At 37.9% G+C, this 16,400-nt stretch overlaps 1 protein-coding gene across 1 annotated transcript in view; it reads left to right on the top strand.

Moving 5' to 3' along the window:
* cdo1 (cysteine dioxygenase, type I) overlaps positions 1–1,754 on the top strand; it is a 24,659-nt gene extending 22,905 nt beyond the window's left edge. The window contains exon 5 of the mRNA XM_020512896.2: positions 1,092–1,754. Within this exon, the coding sequence (XP_020368485.2) occupies positions 1,092–1,121 (30 nt within the window). The 3' untranslated portion in view covers positions 1,122–1,754. The remainder of the gene's footprint in view (positions 1–1,091) is intronic.
* Positions 1,755–16,400: the final 14,646 nt, after the last annotated feature.

Below are 16,400 nucleotides of genomic sequence, written 5' to 3'. Positions count from 1 at the left end.
TTTTTTACTAAACAATAAAAATGGGAAGGGGGGGAAAATATGCCTCGTGCTCCTCAGCCCACTGGGGGTTCCTCAATCGACAGTTGGTCTGGAGGCTCAAGTGCAATCCTGGCATGGTTCGTGATCCTGGTCCAAGGTGAAGTCTGACGACTCAAAATTAAACTGTTATAGTGTAACAAACAGCAAGTACAGAAAAACAAATTTGTTTGTGCTGTCTTTGGCACATACAGGAATATTCACTGGACTCACTAAAGGTCATGCAGCTGTCAAATATAATCAATTTTAGCCCATCCTGTACACACAGTAATTTAATTCTGACCTTTTTCTAGCTGCTTTGTTTTTAATAAAATGTTTTTGGTTTTTTTTCCCCAAATAGGCAATCTGTGCCTCAGTGGTATTCTGAAAATTTGAGCCCAAATAGGAAAACCATGCCCCTGACTTGATTCTAACTTTCACTGGCCCAAATAAAATTCCCCATTCTTGCACTCACCTTTGGGAGGAAATTGCCTCCCAGCATGTTAACTAATGTATTTCTCCACTATTTTCCATGATCACTCTTCAGTTTATAGCTTTGCAGTAAAATTTGGAAACTGCCTGTGTTTAAGTTGAACTTTCTTTTTTTTTTTTTTTAAAATTTAACTAAATGAACAATTGACTATTGAGTTTCCTGGAAAATAGGTTAACATCTATGCTGTCTTATACTAGTTTTGATTTTATTAACTTAAAATTTTAAATAAATCCAAAACAGGATTTGGCCAAGGCATTTGTGACACACTCTCCATCCAGAAGTGCTGAGGTGGATGATTTTTCTTCCTACCTGGCCTATTCCAAAGCTGCTGTCCATAAATATTAGTCTTCAGCCAATTAGGTTTGTCACCTATCAAATGGCAGAAGGCTCTGGATATATTTTGTTCTTGGTCCACAATTTTATCATGGATTTTCCTCCATTTTCAGCCAATCATTTAGGATAAATATGGATTTTTAAAAACAAAACCAATTATTGGTTTAAGCAATAAATTGTAAATCACTAACAACTTGCAATTGACAACAAGTTTTCATAGTCTAATTTTTCTTGCTCCTATGACTTGCAGACAGAGACTGTTACTCAAGAAAACAACTGATCAATTTGTTAGACCAGCACGCCTGCTCAGTGAATTTCATGAAAATGCACATGTACTGCAACATTACATGTGAACCTGTCGGTGACCTCTTTTGCTTCTACATTTATAAACGAGAGGAAGAAAATTATTATAGCCTTGCCTGTGCTGCAATGTTGAATGGTTGATCTTTACACTATAATCTGATTTAAGCAAACTCATTTTTTTTAGAAAGTCTTTGTAATCACTGTTTTGGCTTGGGATAGTAGAGTACATGTTAATGAAACTCTCTTTAGCAATCATCTTGCATGCTTGTAACAATGTTTGTTTGCCAATGTGTCATGAAGTTAATTTTTCTATTTTTTTAATACTAATGGAATTTCCTGACATTTGGAACACCTTCTAAAATAAAATGACAGTTTTTGTTCTTTCTCTTGGCATTTGGAGAATGTTGGCTAACACTTTGTAATGTGGTAGAATTATGCAATAGCATCCTGCAAGGAAACAGCTGTAAATGTATTAATTTTTAATTGCAGATCTGTTGGCTTGAAGCTTTGATCATTTCACTTGATATTGTCTGAAGTAACTTGTGTATATTTTGAAAAAGCATACATTTTATTAATGTGTCAATTGTTTAATAAACTCTAAGCTTTGAAATTTGTGAATAAAGTATTTTTTTTTGGTTTCGTGGAAGGTAGTAATCATGATAGAATTAACTAGCAGTGCTGTAATTCTGCCATAAATCATGGCAGCACTGGACAAGTCTGCTCCCAGAACACAACCTGGCTTGGTTATTTTTCTGGCTGGTTAACATGGTTGTCAGAGACATTCAGAGGCTGCAGATTTTCTTAACAGCAGGACAAAAGAATTCTTTCATGCAATGAGAATTCAGAATATTTCAACTTTTTTTGTTTTGTTTCTTCCAATCTGGTGTCTGATATTTCTCCAACCTTTTGTCTGTTACAGAGAACAACATTGTTAGAACTTTTTTTGGGGCGTTATGGTTCCTTGCTATTCACAGAAGATGGTTTGAATCACTTCCAAATCTGTCAGTGAACTAGTCACATACCTGAGCCTCAACTTTTTCTCCATTTCTAATAACTGGAGATTTCTAACTGTACTGGCCAAAGTCCCACAGGCTAAACCTTCTGCTGAAGTAACTGGTCATTAACTGTCCATTTCCTAGGAGGGGAGAAAAAAATTAACCTGGTTGTAAACTGAACCATGGTACTTTCTGAATTTAAATTTGTTCAATCCTGGATTCTTCTAATCTTGCATGCTCCTCCTATCTAAATTTCCATTTAATTCCATTGGGTTCCACATTAACTTGATTTATGACAAATGATAGCTTTTTATTCCAGAAAGACTTTGGCAAAAAAAGGAGGGGGGTGGGGGCGGAAGCCATTCACAGTTAATTGAATGCTTTCATCTGTTTTGAAATTCAAAAAACAAAAATGCTTGTACACAAAGAATACCTATCTCCATAATGTGTAATCCTGCATCTGCACTAAATAAATCCTGCAAAATAAAAGCTACATCAGACAATCCCTGTTATGCTTACATAAATGTTTCTAGCTAACCACTGTAAACAGCTTTTGAAGTAGATTCATTCCTTTCAAGGGAAAGGAAGAATGAGAAATAAGGGGGCTAGGTTATGTAATCTCCAGGGCTTGAGCAAAATGTGCTCTTGCAGAGGTATGCAATCAAAAGTATAACTTCCTCAGGTGGGGTGGGGTAGCAGCCAGTGGAAAAAATACTTTCAGTCCAACTGTTTGCTCACTTGGAGACTTTATGACTGAATTTACAGCTAAATTTAAAAACTTAAATGGTCTAAAACTTCCAGGAAGCCCAATATGATTTCTGACCATGTGGGCAGCTACCTGGGTTGGCATCAGGGTCCCTGGCTCCTGAGGGGAATTGCCTCCTGAAAGTCTTGCTGGAGTATGAAGGTCCTGCTGTAGATCATTAACCTGTTTTTTGACAGGTGGTGGTCATGTTTATAATGAATTGTTTTGTCAAATCTTAAATAGTGAACATTACTTTGTATAATTGTAACATGTCTGAACAAGTTTGACTGCAAAAGCAAATGAATAATCTGAGGCCAATATTTTAGTACTGGCACTACTGTTGCCACCAGCAACACAGGCCACTGACAGTCCTGCAGTGCCATTTATAGCATAGGTTGTCCATAAATGTAACAGGTTTGCTGGGGCCAGACAAGGTCCTTTTCAGGGATCAAGGAGTTGGTGACAATCATAACTCCATGAAAGTGTGTAGCAATGGGTAAGCAACAAAAAATGTTAAGATAATTAGCTAAGTAGCCAGAGTGAGGGAACACCTTTTGTGATCTGAAAAGGTGGTGTAAGTGAAGTCAGTAACCAAAGAGAATTGATTAGTACTTCAAAGGGAAAAAAAAAATCACAGGAATATGGGGTAAATCACAGCAAAGAATAGGAATGAGGTAAAAGGCTGCCACCTGTATCTCACTTTGACTTGAATTTGTATATAGACTTAATCTTGATATAAATTTTCAAGATCTGTCTTATTTTGAGTTGATTCTTGTGGATCTTTGCAGAGCAATAAGTCTTTACAAAAGCAAAACACATTGAGTTGATTTCTGAAATAATTCAATGCAGTTGAGAATGTATTATTTGATAATGTTTTGAGACAGTTTATGATGTTAAAGCTTATATTAGCAGTGATCTAACAAAAGGTTTGGAAGTACATGGAAGTTCCTGCACAGTCCATGTAATGTAGTATAGCTGACTTAAAAACCTTGGTCAAAAGTATAAATTATAAAGGGAAAGACATTTAGAATGCCAATATTTAGAGCTTTGAAACCTGAAGTTATGATCACCACTAATGGTGCAATAGAAATTGGGGACACGAGGCTAGCATTGGATGAATACAGATATCTTAGGAGGGGTAGAGCACCGAAAGAGATTACAAATAGGATGAGGCCATGGAAGTATTTCAAAACAAGAGAACTTTTGGTCAAGAGATAACTAATACAAATTGACAAGTGCAGGAGTGAAGGGTAAACAGAAATTGGTGCAAGTAGGACCATGGGCCGGTTAACATCTCATTCTTAATTATTCTATCATGTTATCCCAGCCATTTGGTTTATTTCCAGCACCATCTTTTTCTTATTTTTTGTAATTATGTCTCTGCCTTAATTAAGCCAATCATAGGCCATCCCTTCACTTGTTATTCAGCTATTGACACTTTACTCACACCTTTTAACTTTTTTGATCACCTGTAAAGATTTGTTATTCAGCCTGTCAATACTCCAATCGCACAATTTGTACTATCTTTTGACACTCTTAATTACCTAGAATTATCTTGGAATGATCTTTGTCTATAAATTCAGTGCTTGTGCACTTGCCTCCACTTCACCTGATGAAGGAGCAACACTCTGAAAGCTTGTGATTTCAAATAAACTTGTTGGACTACAACGTGGTGGCATGTGATTTCTGACCTTGTCCATCCGTGTCCAACACCAGCACCTCCATCATTTGAACTATATTGCTAGTGAGATGTGAACCTGAGAAGGATCTGAGATTTGAAGAAAGCCAAATTGATAAATAGAAGTTGAAGTGTAGAAAGCAAAAATAGAAGACAGATGAAGCCTAGGCATGCATTGAATAACATTGGAATAGAAAATAATGTTGATGAAGCTTAATTAAAGACAGTGTCTAATCAATATGCTTCGCTGTAAAGGATGTTTTGAGAAATAGTAATCATCGTATGATAGTTTTTCATTAAGTTTGAATTTAATTCTGAAACTTACATCTTAAATTTGAAGAAGAGAAATTGTGAAGGTATGAAGGGCAGGTTGGTTATGGTGTTTTGAGAAAATATCCTTGAATATTTGATGATAAATAGGTAATGGCTAGTATTGAAAGTAACACTGCATGGTCAACAACAAATTACATTTCTCTAATGCATGAACACCCAAAGGTAAATTAGCACTGGTGAATGAAATAAATTAAAGATCATCCAACACCAAAGGAAGTCACTGATAAAGATATCAAAAAGCAAGTGGAAAGGCAGAGGATTGAGAACAGCCTACAACCAAACTAAGGAGGACCAAGTAATGGGTTTAGAAATGGAAAAGGAGGTATGAATATAAATTAGCAAGGGACATAATGTTAGACCGTGAAAACTTATTTAAGTATATGAAAAGGAAAAGATAAGCATGGACAAATGTGGGTTTATTATAGGTGGGGATAGGAACATTTGTAGTACAGAACGAGGAAATGATGGAGAAGCAAAACAATTATTTTATGTCTGACCTCAAGGAAGAAAATAGAGAATCTCCCAGAAACACTAGGTGACCAAAGTAATTTTGAAACTGAAGAACTAAAATAGTATTAGTGAAGCTGTACTACTTGAAAAGTTGATTAGGTTGAAAATTGATAAATCCACTAGACCAGATGAGCTTCATTATAATGTATCGAAGGAGATGGCTAGAGAGATAATGGATATAAAAGTAAAATACTGTGGATGCTGGAAATCTGAAACAAACTCAGAAAATGCTGGAGAAATTCAGCAGGTCTGGCAGCACCCATGGACAGAGAAATGTTACAAGTCCTGTATGATTTCTTCGGAAGCAGATGAATGACCTGCACTCCAAAAGGATAAGTGTCACTGTCTTCTCACTGCAATCTTACTGTCATAGGATACAGCTGTAAGGCCTATGGCTAAGGCCCGAATTCAGAGCATGATAGTGAAAAATGGTCAAACAGTATGTCTGCTTCAAGACATGCCTCATAGGGATACAAAAGTAAGCGGTTCTGCCACACAGTTGTGAACTCAGGCTGATAATAGAATAATCAATGAACAAAAGAGAAATCTTGACTCAATGAGATCCTTAGCAGAGGATCATTCTTCCCCTTCCTACACTGGGTGCCAATTCTTTGGTGCCTGCTTAAGGTACTGACCTCCTGTGTGAGTTTGAAACGGGCCATTTGCTTTTATGGGAGGACATTTTTTTTGCACATCACTGAGAACAAAGCCCTTTTAGTTTGGGTGTTCGGGTAGCCTTTAAATGTGGTGTCAGGACATTTAACTCTGGAAGGTGAGGGAGAGGGCAACAAAATCCACCTGTCAGTCGCATGTGCTTCATCATTTAACTTGCTGTAAAACTCACATTGCATACAAAATGAGCAGAGAAATTGTAGATCATGTGAATAAACTCTTCACAGAATATGGCAGAAGGAACAGCATCTAAAATGCTGCACGCCATGCTCAAAATGCAAGGTGCAAAATCCTGACCCCATCCAGAGTGGAAACATCCCTTAAGGCATTAAATTAGGTACAAAAAAACCTAGAAATATTACAAAGATACTTAGAAGAAAAAGACATGGCAAACAGTGAAATTTCAGGACACTTATGCCCTAGAGATTGATAGAAGTCAATTGTCTGGAAAGAACAGGAGTGCCTAATAAATGTTCTTCAGTTGTGACCCTCACACCACAATCTAGCCTTCTAGAACTAGAACGTAAAGGGGTACACTGTGAGCCAGCTTGCATCACCTTGTGTATTCCTAGAAAGGGAAAACACCAAACAAGTCTTTCACCTAGGACTGCTTTCTTTCACCTTATATCCTATTCACAGAGTGGAACATAACTGACAGAATATGGATTCTACTGAGGTGGTAATCAGCCTCTGTTTATTTACAAACACTAGAGAGTATAATGCAGTTTTCAGATTTCATCTCTTCCTTTGAAGTATCTCTGTCTGACATTCCTGAGATACTACAAGTGCAATATTCCTTCAGTTTTCTCAGGACTAAGTACAATACACACAGGAACTTTCAAGACAGTCACTAAATTACTTTTTCAGAATTTACACTCCTATCCAAATTTGGCTTATGTGTCCTTTTTAAAAAAAGGTTTGTTACAAACCTGCCTTATTCAAAAGTCCAAAATGTTGTGAGTAATTCAAAGCTGTTGTCATGAAGTAAAGTTCCTGTTGGTGTCAACGTTCTCTTGTCAAGAATAAAATTTGACAAATCGTATAAAGAAGAATCAGAAATTGTTACATATGACTGAACTGAAATCTTCTTTATATTGGAGAAATTTGCTAATGCTATCTGTGGAAGGCTACCAGACATGTGAATATGAATATGAACTTATCCGTTAAAAAAGTGATGGAGATAGTAGGCATTTTTACTGCAAATAGGAGAGAAAGAGAGAGATAAGCAGTAGGCCCTGGAAAATCCATATCATTCATATTTATCATACCTGTGTTGTTTACATGGAAATTTTGGTTGAGTGGAAAGGGAAATGTGGACATTGCCTTTTTCTTCTTTGCAGAAATATCAGGTTGTAAGTTATGCAGGATGTGTATCAAAGTGTGGAATCGATTGACAGCTTGATACCAGTACAGTTCACAGATTGGAGATCAGGGAAGACTATTGTAAAGAAAAACATTAGAAGCCATTACTAACAAATCACATTCAATAAATATATCAACACTGACTTTCATGTTAGTTTTCTAGTGTTGGAGGTATTGGCCAATGATTATCAAGTGATCTTTCAACTTTAGTTTTGTTTCATCTGTGTGCACTCTTCTGAAGAATGATATAATGAAGGATATACATCTACAAAATCAGAACTTGCTGAAAGGAAATTAGAGATGGACAAAAACACTGACCACGTTAACAACACCCAGATCCCATGATAAAAACAAAATTTCTCATTTCTATTCCCTCGTCTCAAATCACCTATTATATATTCCCACCACTTTCTGTTTTTGTTTCAGGTTATCAGATTTTAGTTTTTTTATTCCAATTTAAGCAGCTGTGTTAACAATATTAATCAGGATCAGTCCATACCTGGCCAACTGTGATAATACTATGGCTTTAAGAGATGTATATTTTCCTTTCAGTTTTGTGAAGAAATGTTGAGATAGAGGTGGAGAGCAGCCTCCTCGAAAGCCAATAATGTAAACAGTTTGTGAGGTCTTGGGGATTTTTTAAAAAATATTGAAACAATGAAGCAGACTAAATAGTCAAGCTCCCACAGAACCAGGATTTTTTGTTTAGTTTTAGCCTTCTGCAGCAGTTGCTGTCATCTTGAAACTGGATGTGGAAGCTCTTTTCCTCTCTCTGTTACAGCTAAAAGCTGGAGTTCTCTTCCTGCTGCTAGAATTGCATATAAGACAATCTTTTTTACTGAATTTGCTTTTTCCAAGGGTGTGATTATGGGATGTTACTATATTGGAATAGTTAATTAGTAATAGTTATATATTATTTTGTTAAGCATTTTTGATAGAGTTACAGTTAAGCCAATTCTTTTATTTTTATTTTGTCTGTATTTCGATTATAGTGTATGAATGAAGAGTGTTTTGTTTCAAGCCTGGTAGTTTGACCAATCGAATTGCATCTGGAACACAATGCCTTACGCTTACATTTAAAATCAGAAAAAGTTAGGATGTGGATTATCTTCTTAATATATTTTGAGGGGTTTGGTCTGGTCCATAACACCAACTAGACCGTACCTCCGTCATAAGGTCAGAAACAGGATGTTCACTGATGATGGCACAATGTTCAGCACCATTCGTGACCCCTTAGATACTGAAGCAACCCATGCCCAAATGGAATAAGTCCTGGATGAAACTAGGTTTGGTCTGACAAGTGGCAAGTAAAATTGTGGATACACAAATGCCAGGCGATAACCATCTCCCACAAGAGATAATCTGACCATCATCCTTAAAGTTTCAAGAAGTCAATTACCTAGAATGAATATACTGTGACTCCAATAAACATTATTGAATAAGAAGTTAGAATGACTGTATGAGCTCTAGTGATGCTTCAGCAAAATTCCATTTGTTGTGCCATTGAACATGGAATTAATAACTGCTGTTGATAATTATTCGGAACTCTGAAATTCATCTGTCTTAAAATGTAATCATTTAATGTTGCCTTTTGAAACATTGTGTCAATGTTATGACAGGTCCCCTGCAGGGGTTCTGAGTGCATTTGATTTTAGCTGGGACACCCCCAAATGCCTATACAGATGGATAAGGAAGGAAGGACTAGCTCCTGTTCTTTACTCAACTCTACACTCCAGAGGTTTATCACAACGTGACAAATTTGACACAAGGAACTCCTTCCTTTGCCAGTTCCAATACATTTACATTTAAAAAGACCCATTTAAACAGGCTTTCTTGTCTTAAGAAACAAATGTGTTTGTTAGTTATTAAAACGTGAGGAAACACATCTGTCTGCATTCCTGAGACACATCAGGTGCAACCTTCCATTGGATCTGTTGGGACTAAGTATGATACACACAGGAATTTTTAGATAGGTACTGAATTATATTCTCAGCATTTACATCTCCGTCCATCTTTGCCTTTGTGTCCCTTTTTTTATTCTTTATTCCTAACCCATTTTCTTTAATAGTCCAATAAGTCCATAATTATTTCAGAGCTATAATCTGTTGTCATCACAATATTTCACATCCTTGTTTATGTTCCCCTTCCTATATTTAAATATGACCAAATGAATAGAAAAGAATGAGAAATTGTTAAATAATTGAATCTCAACCACCTTTTCACTGGAAAAGTGTTGTTAATGGTATTTGTAGTAGGCCACCAGGCCTATGTGTATTCATATACGAGATACAAATGTGATGGAGATAACTGGCACAGTCAGTGGGAGCAGTAAGAGGGAGCACGTGAAGCAGAAGGTCCTGAACAAATTCATTAGCCCAGATGAAAATGTCAGAAAATCCCTATCACTCATATTTACTATACCTGCACCTTTTATGTGGAGAGTTCTGGGTGAGTGTAGAGGGAAATGTAAACAGTCTGTCTTTTTTTTCTCCTTCACAGAAACATCAGGTTGTAAATTATGCTGGATTTGTACCAAAGTGGGTTACTGGTCAACAGCTTGGTACCAGTATAATTCACAGCTTGGATATCGGGGAAGGCTATTTGTGAGAAAGAATATTAGAAACTACTGCAATCATTCATATTCAACATATCGTACCTGGCCAACATAACCTTCCCTTCATTCTAAGGTCTGAATGAGTTCACTGATAACTGCACAACGTTCAGCACCAGTTACAACTCCTCAGATATTCAAGGAATTCATGCCCAAATGCAGTAAAACTTGGACAATATTCAGGTTTGAGCTGACAACTGGTGAGTAACATTCACAATCACATTAATTCCAGGCAATGGCCATCTCCAATAAGAGACAATCTCACGACTGGCCCCTGAAATTCAATGTTGATGTCACTGAATGCTCCATTATCAACATACGATCAACATAAAATGGACTAGTCAAATTAGTACTATGGTTATAACAGTCAGTCTGAGGCTAGAAATACTGCAGAGAAGGACTCACCTCCTGACTCCCCAGTGCCTGTTCACCATCTAAAAGGCTCAAATCAGGAGTCCAATGGAATACTCCCCACTTATCTGAAGGAGTGCAGCTCCAACAACACTCATGAAGGTGGACACTATTCAGAACAAAGCAGCCCACTTGGTTGGCACCATGCCAAACAAATATTCAGCCCCTCACTACCAATACTCAATAGCAGCAGTGTATACTATCTACAAGATGTACTGCAGAAATTCATCAAGGATCCTCAAACAGCACCTTCCAAATTGACAGCCACTACCATCTAGGAGGACCAGGGAGCAGATACATAAGAACATTACCACTAATGGTCATAAAGTCCCTACAGCGTGGAAACAGGCCATTTGGCCCAACAAGTCCACACCACCTCTCCGAAGAACATCCCACCCGGACCCATTCCCCTACCCCTGCATTTCCCATGTCTAACCCAAACATCCCTGAAGACTATGGCCAATCCACCTACCCTGTACATCCTTGGGCTGTGGGAGGAAACTGGAGAACCCGAAGGAAACCCACGCAGACATGGGGAGAATGTGCAAACTCCACACAGACAGTCACTCGAGGGTGGAATAGAATCTGGGTCTCTGGTGCAGTAAGGCAGCAGTGCTAAACACTGAGCCACCATGCCACTCTAATAGTGTGGGAAAGAAATGCTTTAAATAAGTGGTAATATCCTGTGGACATGGGAAATCATAGCCCTTAACTGATGGGAGCAATGTCTGCTCTCGATGGGTTTGAATGAATGTGAATCTCCACCAAATTACTTCAAACGTTCTAATTTAAGGGCTGTCATCTTTTCTAATGTTATTGGTCACACTCAATGTGGTAATCCTACACACTTTAGTTCCAGTGATTAGATCATCCAGCCATGTAGCTTGTAAAAAGTCTGTAACTCTGATGCTACTTTGATAGAAAATATATTATTTAAGCCAATTTTACCTAGCATACTCAAAGATAAATGAACAGAGGCCCCAACTGCTGCCAGGAACATGTCCTGTAGTATGTATGAAGAATTACTCAAAGTGTTTCAATGTATTGTATCAAGTCAGTGTTGAGTTGTTAGTCAAATGCATTTTGCTTGTAATTACACACATAATATTTGTTTATGGTTGTTAGTGGTAACCATAAATATAATTATCTATTCTCAGAAAATATTACAAGTATTTGCCATTGAAAGTAATATAACAACAAACATTAATTTTAGAATGTGTTTTTGTATGTGATCCATATGTCAATATGACAGCCAGTTTTCTTAGTTATGACATATCAGATGTAATGTTTATTTTGCTGGTCATCCTTCAGACCTGCAGCACTTATGACATGAAGCAATGATCTGCAGCAAATACAAGCAAGAGCATGAGCATACAATGCTTTACATCCAAGAACATTTTCTTTCTTGCTCTGAATTGGCAATTTTTATAAGTCTTTGTTACTTTGAAATTATTTTCAAGTTTATACTAAAAGCAGAAAATCCCAATTTTCCTACAAATTTTATAACACTAGTATTCCAAGTCCAAAATTGTTGGCTGCATTCCAATGCACAATTTTGTCTCACTTCATAGCCCAGACTCTTGCCCTGTGCTTGAACTAAAGAATAGAGTACCAGTAAGTCTGTGTACTTCCCAGAAGTTATGAAGAAATCAGTAGCATACGCTGCTGCTCCACTATTGTGCTGTACCACAGGGTTAGGCAGCAGTGTCACCAGCATTGATTCAAATTTCTTTTCTGTATATGATCATAATTAAATAAATCTATTCCTAATAGATTTTTCAAAATAATTTCAAATATCAAACTTTGTTTTCTGTAGCTAATTTATCAATATCTTGCTGCCATTTTGCAATGTCTCTATGAGCATTTTGAGATGCAACACCAACGATTTGGCTTTCACTGGTTAAGCTGAAGACATCAATAGCCTTAACAATCTCTCATCCATTTTACTCTATTTATTATGGATGCAGTTCTTGCATCTTCCTTGTATAGGGAGTAGGACGTGGAAGTGGAGGAATAACAACTGCAGTCTTGGGATCTATTGAGATAATGGTAGAGGAAGCAATGTACAAGATGATGTACCCAGAACCCAGGATCCAAAGCTAAAAGTCACCTTAATAAGATCATTAGAAATAGAATCTGGAGTAAATTATTTGGCTGTTCAAGCCTGCTTGACATTTCACTAAAATCCTGTTAATCTGATTACACCCTTAACTCCATATTGCTGCCTGTTCCAACATCTCCCCCATAATCCTTGATCTTTTTTTTAAACTCACCCTTAAATACGTTCATTGACCCAATCTTTGCTGCTTCCTGGGGAAGCGTATTTCAACTCTGATGACCGTCTGAGAAAAAAATCCTACTCTCATCTCCACTTTAATTAGGAGGCTTTTAATATTTATATTGCACTTCCTACTTCCAGATTTCCCTATCATCATCCTTTTAAGTCTCCTTACAAATTTGTGTTTCAGTAAGAACATCTTTCATTCTCTAAACTCCAATGAATATAGGCAACCTTTCCTTGTTAAGTAACTTCTTAATTAAAGGAGTTCACCTCATGAAGCTTCTGTGAACTGCTTCTAATGCAGTTATATACCTCCCTATATAAGGAGATTAAAACTGTACACAGTGCCTTGGATGTAGTCTCACAAAGACCTTGATGTGCAGGTGACGAAACACTTCCCCACCTTCATGCCCTAATGCCTCTTGTCATATAATTTCTTCATTTTTCTGCCTTCGTATTCTATGTTTTAGTTTATTTTTCTGTGTTTTAAGATGGCGCTGCAGAGTGCAACACTTTTCACTGTGTTTTGTAACAAGATACATGTGATAACAAACAAATAAATAAAATCAAATAATGTTCCAGATGCTTTCTGAATCACATGCTGCACCAGCATGCTAATTTTTTTTTCCGATTAATGTATCAGACTGTCAGATCCCTTTCTGCTACAGATTTCTGCAGATTCTTCCTGCCAAGGTAGACAAGCTCACATTAACCTACATTATCCCATCTGCCAAATACTTTACCCATTCACGTAATCCATCTACATCCCTTTGCAGATACTTTCCGTCCTCTTCCTAGCTTGCTTTCATACTTATCTTTATGTCAACTCTAATTCAGCAAACGTACATGCAGTTATTTCACCACGTCATTAATATAGGTTGTAAATAGTTAAGGCTCTAACTCTAATCCCTGTGGTATTCCACTAGCTACAATTTGCTAACCTGAAAACAATCCCAATGTCTTGACCCTGCTTCCTGTTAGCCAATCAATGCTCTATCCATGCTAATATATTACCCCAACATCAATAACTGTTGAATTGTGTAGTAACCCTTTATGTGACACTTTATCAAAAGCCTTTTGGAAATCCAAATACACTACATTTACTGGTTTGTCATTATCCACCATGTTTGTTACTTCCTCAAAGAACGCATAAATTTGTCAAACAAAATTTCGCTTTCACAAAATCATGTTAACATTGTATGATTATATTATGATTTTCTAAATGTCTTGCCATTATCTCTTCAGTCGTGGATTCAAGCATTTTCACAAAGATAGCTGTTAAACTAATTGACCTGCAACTTCCTGCTTTCTGTCTCTGTCTTCTTGAATAAAAGGTGGTACGTTTGCATTTTCTATTATGCTGAGACTTTTCCATAATCCCAGAGAATTTGTAAAAGTACAACTAATGTATCCATTATTTCTGCAGCTTCTTCCTTTTAAGAGTCCAGAATGCAGGATAGCACGGGCAGGGACTTATCAGATTTAGACCTAATTGTTTTCCTGGTACCTTTCCCTAGTGATGGCCAAAGAGAAAAACAAACAAAGACAGTGACCACATGGGAAGTGAATCAAATGGAGAAATAAACCCACACTGCTGTCTGACCCAGCAGTGAATCTGCACAGCTGACTGTTCTGCTGTTTGATTTCAAGTATCTCTAGACGTCGGAATTATCTAAGAAAAATTAACAAACAACAAAGTTCACAGCTGATGTTGGAGAAACCTGTGTGGGAGAGCTCACAGCAGGGTAGCAGCTAAGTGGCTTTTTAAAGTGTAACCTTACCATTTTGTTTTGTAAATTTACAATAGTTAGTGGAATGGGTTCTTTTTGATTACATATTTTATTGAGATCTGTCTCTTGATTAAAAATGCAAAACATAGGTACTAAGTTAGCCTGGAGCAGTGATTTTTAGAGCAGTAAGACTGTGCTATTTTCTCGGTCTGTAGATTGATAAGATGTAAAGATGGCATTTGGTAGAGTGATGTGCTCTTCCTGTCAGATGTGGGAGATTAGGGAGAGTTTCCATGTTACTGATGGTTATGTCTGCAGGAAGTGTGTTTGGTTGCGAATCCTATCAGATTGCATGGATCGATTGGAGCAGTAGTTAGAGGCAATGAGCAATTTGCAGGAGCTAGGGGCTGTGATAGATGGCAGTTGCAGGAAGGGAGATAAACTGAAGATACAGTCAGGGAGATAGGTGACCTACAGGAAAGGTAGGAGAGGGAGGCAGGTCATGCAGGATTCTCCTGTGGCTATCCCTATCTCAGACAAGTATGCTGCTTTGGAAAATGCAAGAGATGATGGACTCTCAGTGGAACGTAGCACTGGTACCAAGACTGGCTCTAATGTAATGGAGGGGTATGTAAGGTTCCAAGCGGTCGACTGTGATCGGGGACTCTAGTCAGAGGCATAGACAGACATTGCTGCAGCCGACAGCGGGACATCAGAATGGTGTGTTGCCTCCCTGGTGCCCAGATCAAGGATATCTCGGAGAGGGTGCAGAATATTCTCAAAGGGGAGATGGACCAGCAGGAGGGTACACACTGGAACTAATGACATTGGAAGAGAAAAGGATGAGATTCTGAGGAGAGAATATAGGAAGTTAGGCAGGAATTTAAAAAGGAGGTCCTTGAGGGTAGTAATAGGTGGATTACTCTCGGTCCCCTGAGCTAGTGAGGGTAGGAATAGGAGGATAGAGCAGATGAATGTGTGGCTGAGGAGTTTGTGCAGTGGAGAAGAATTCACAGTTTTGGATCATTGGAATCTCCTCTTGGGTAGAAGTGACCTGTGTAAGAAAAACAGATTGTGCCTAAATTGGAAGGGGACTAATATACTGGTGGGGAGATTTGCTACAGCTGCTCGGGAAAATTAAACTAGTTGGGTTTGGGGGTATGGTATTTAGACCCAGGGAGTTATTGAGGAAAGAGATCAGTCTGAGACTGGTACAGTTGGGAAGAGGAACAAGTCAAACAGTCAGGGCAAGCAGGAACAAAACAAAGAATGAGGTGGGACTGACAAATTAAACTTCATTGATTTCAATGCAAGAGACCCAACAGGTAAGGCAGATGAACTCAGGGCATGGTTGGGAACATGGGACTGGGATATCATAGCAATTACAGAGACATGGCTCAGGAGTGGACAGGACCGGCAGCTTCATGTTCCAGGCTATAGATGCTAAAGGAAGAATAGGAAGGGGAGCAAGAGAGGAGCGGAAGTGGTGTTTTCGTTTAGGGATAACATTACTTAGGGAGGATATTTGTGGGAAAACATCCAGGGAAGTTATTTGGGTGGAACTGTGAAATATGAGGTACTGCATTTTGCAAAGGCAAATCAGTGCAGAATTTATCAGGACCGGTGAAGGATTCAGACCCAAAACTTTGCTCCTCCAGCTCCACATTTTGTTAAAAGGATGGAAGAGCTGGTTTTGAGACTGATGAACATTTGAAGCAGCAGGAGTAGGCATTTTGACCCCTCAAAATTAGTCTGCCATTCAGTAGGATCATGTATGATCTGATTATTCCATGTTCCCACCTCTCCCTAATAACCTTTTAAGCCCTTTGCTTATGAAGATTCTATCTACCTCTGCCTTAAAAATACTCTGCCTCCACCACAATTTGAAGAGAGACTTCCAAAGACTCACAACATTGAGAAAAAAAGTC

This window comes from Rhincodon typus, chromosome 3, assembly GCF_021869965.1.
Source record: "Rhincodon typus isolate 14 chromosome 3, sRhiTyp1.1, whole genome shotgun sequence".
Classification (NCBI taxonomy): domain Eukaryota; kingdom Metazoa; phylum Chordata; class Chondrichthyes; order Orectolobiformes; family Rhincodontidae; genus Rhincodon; species Rhincodon typus.
Note: the sequence above shows the minus strand (reverse complement) of the source record. Positions and strands in the feature narration are given on the sequence as shown.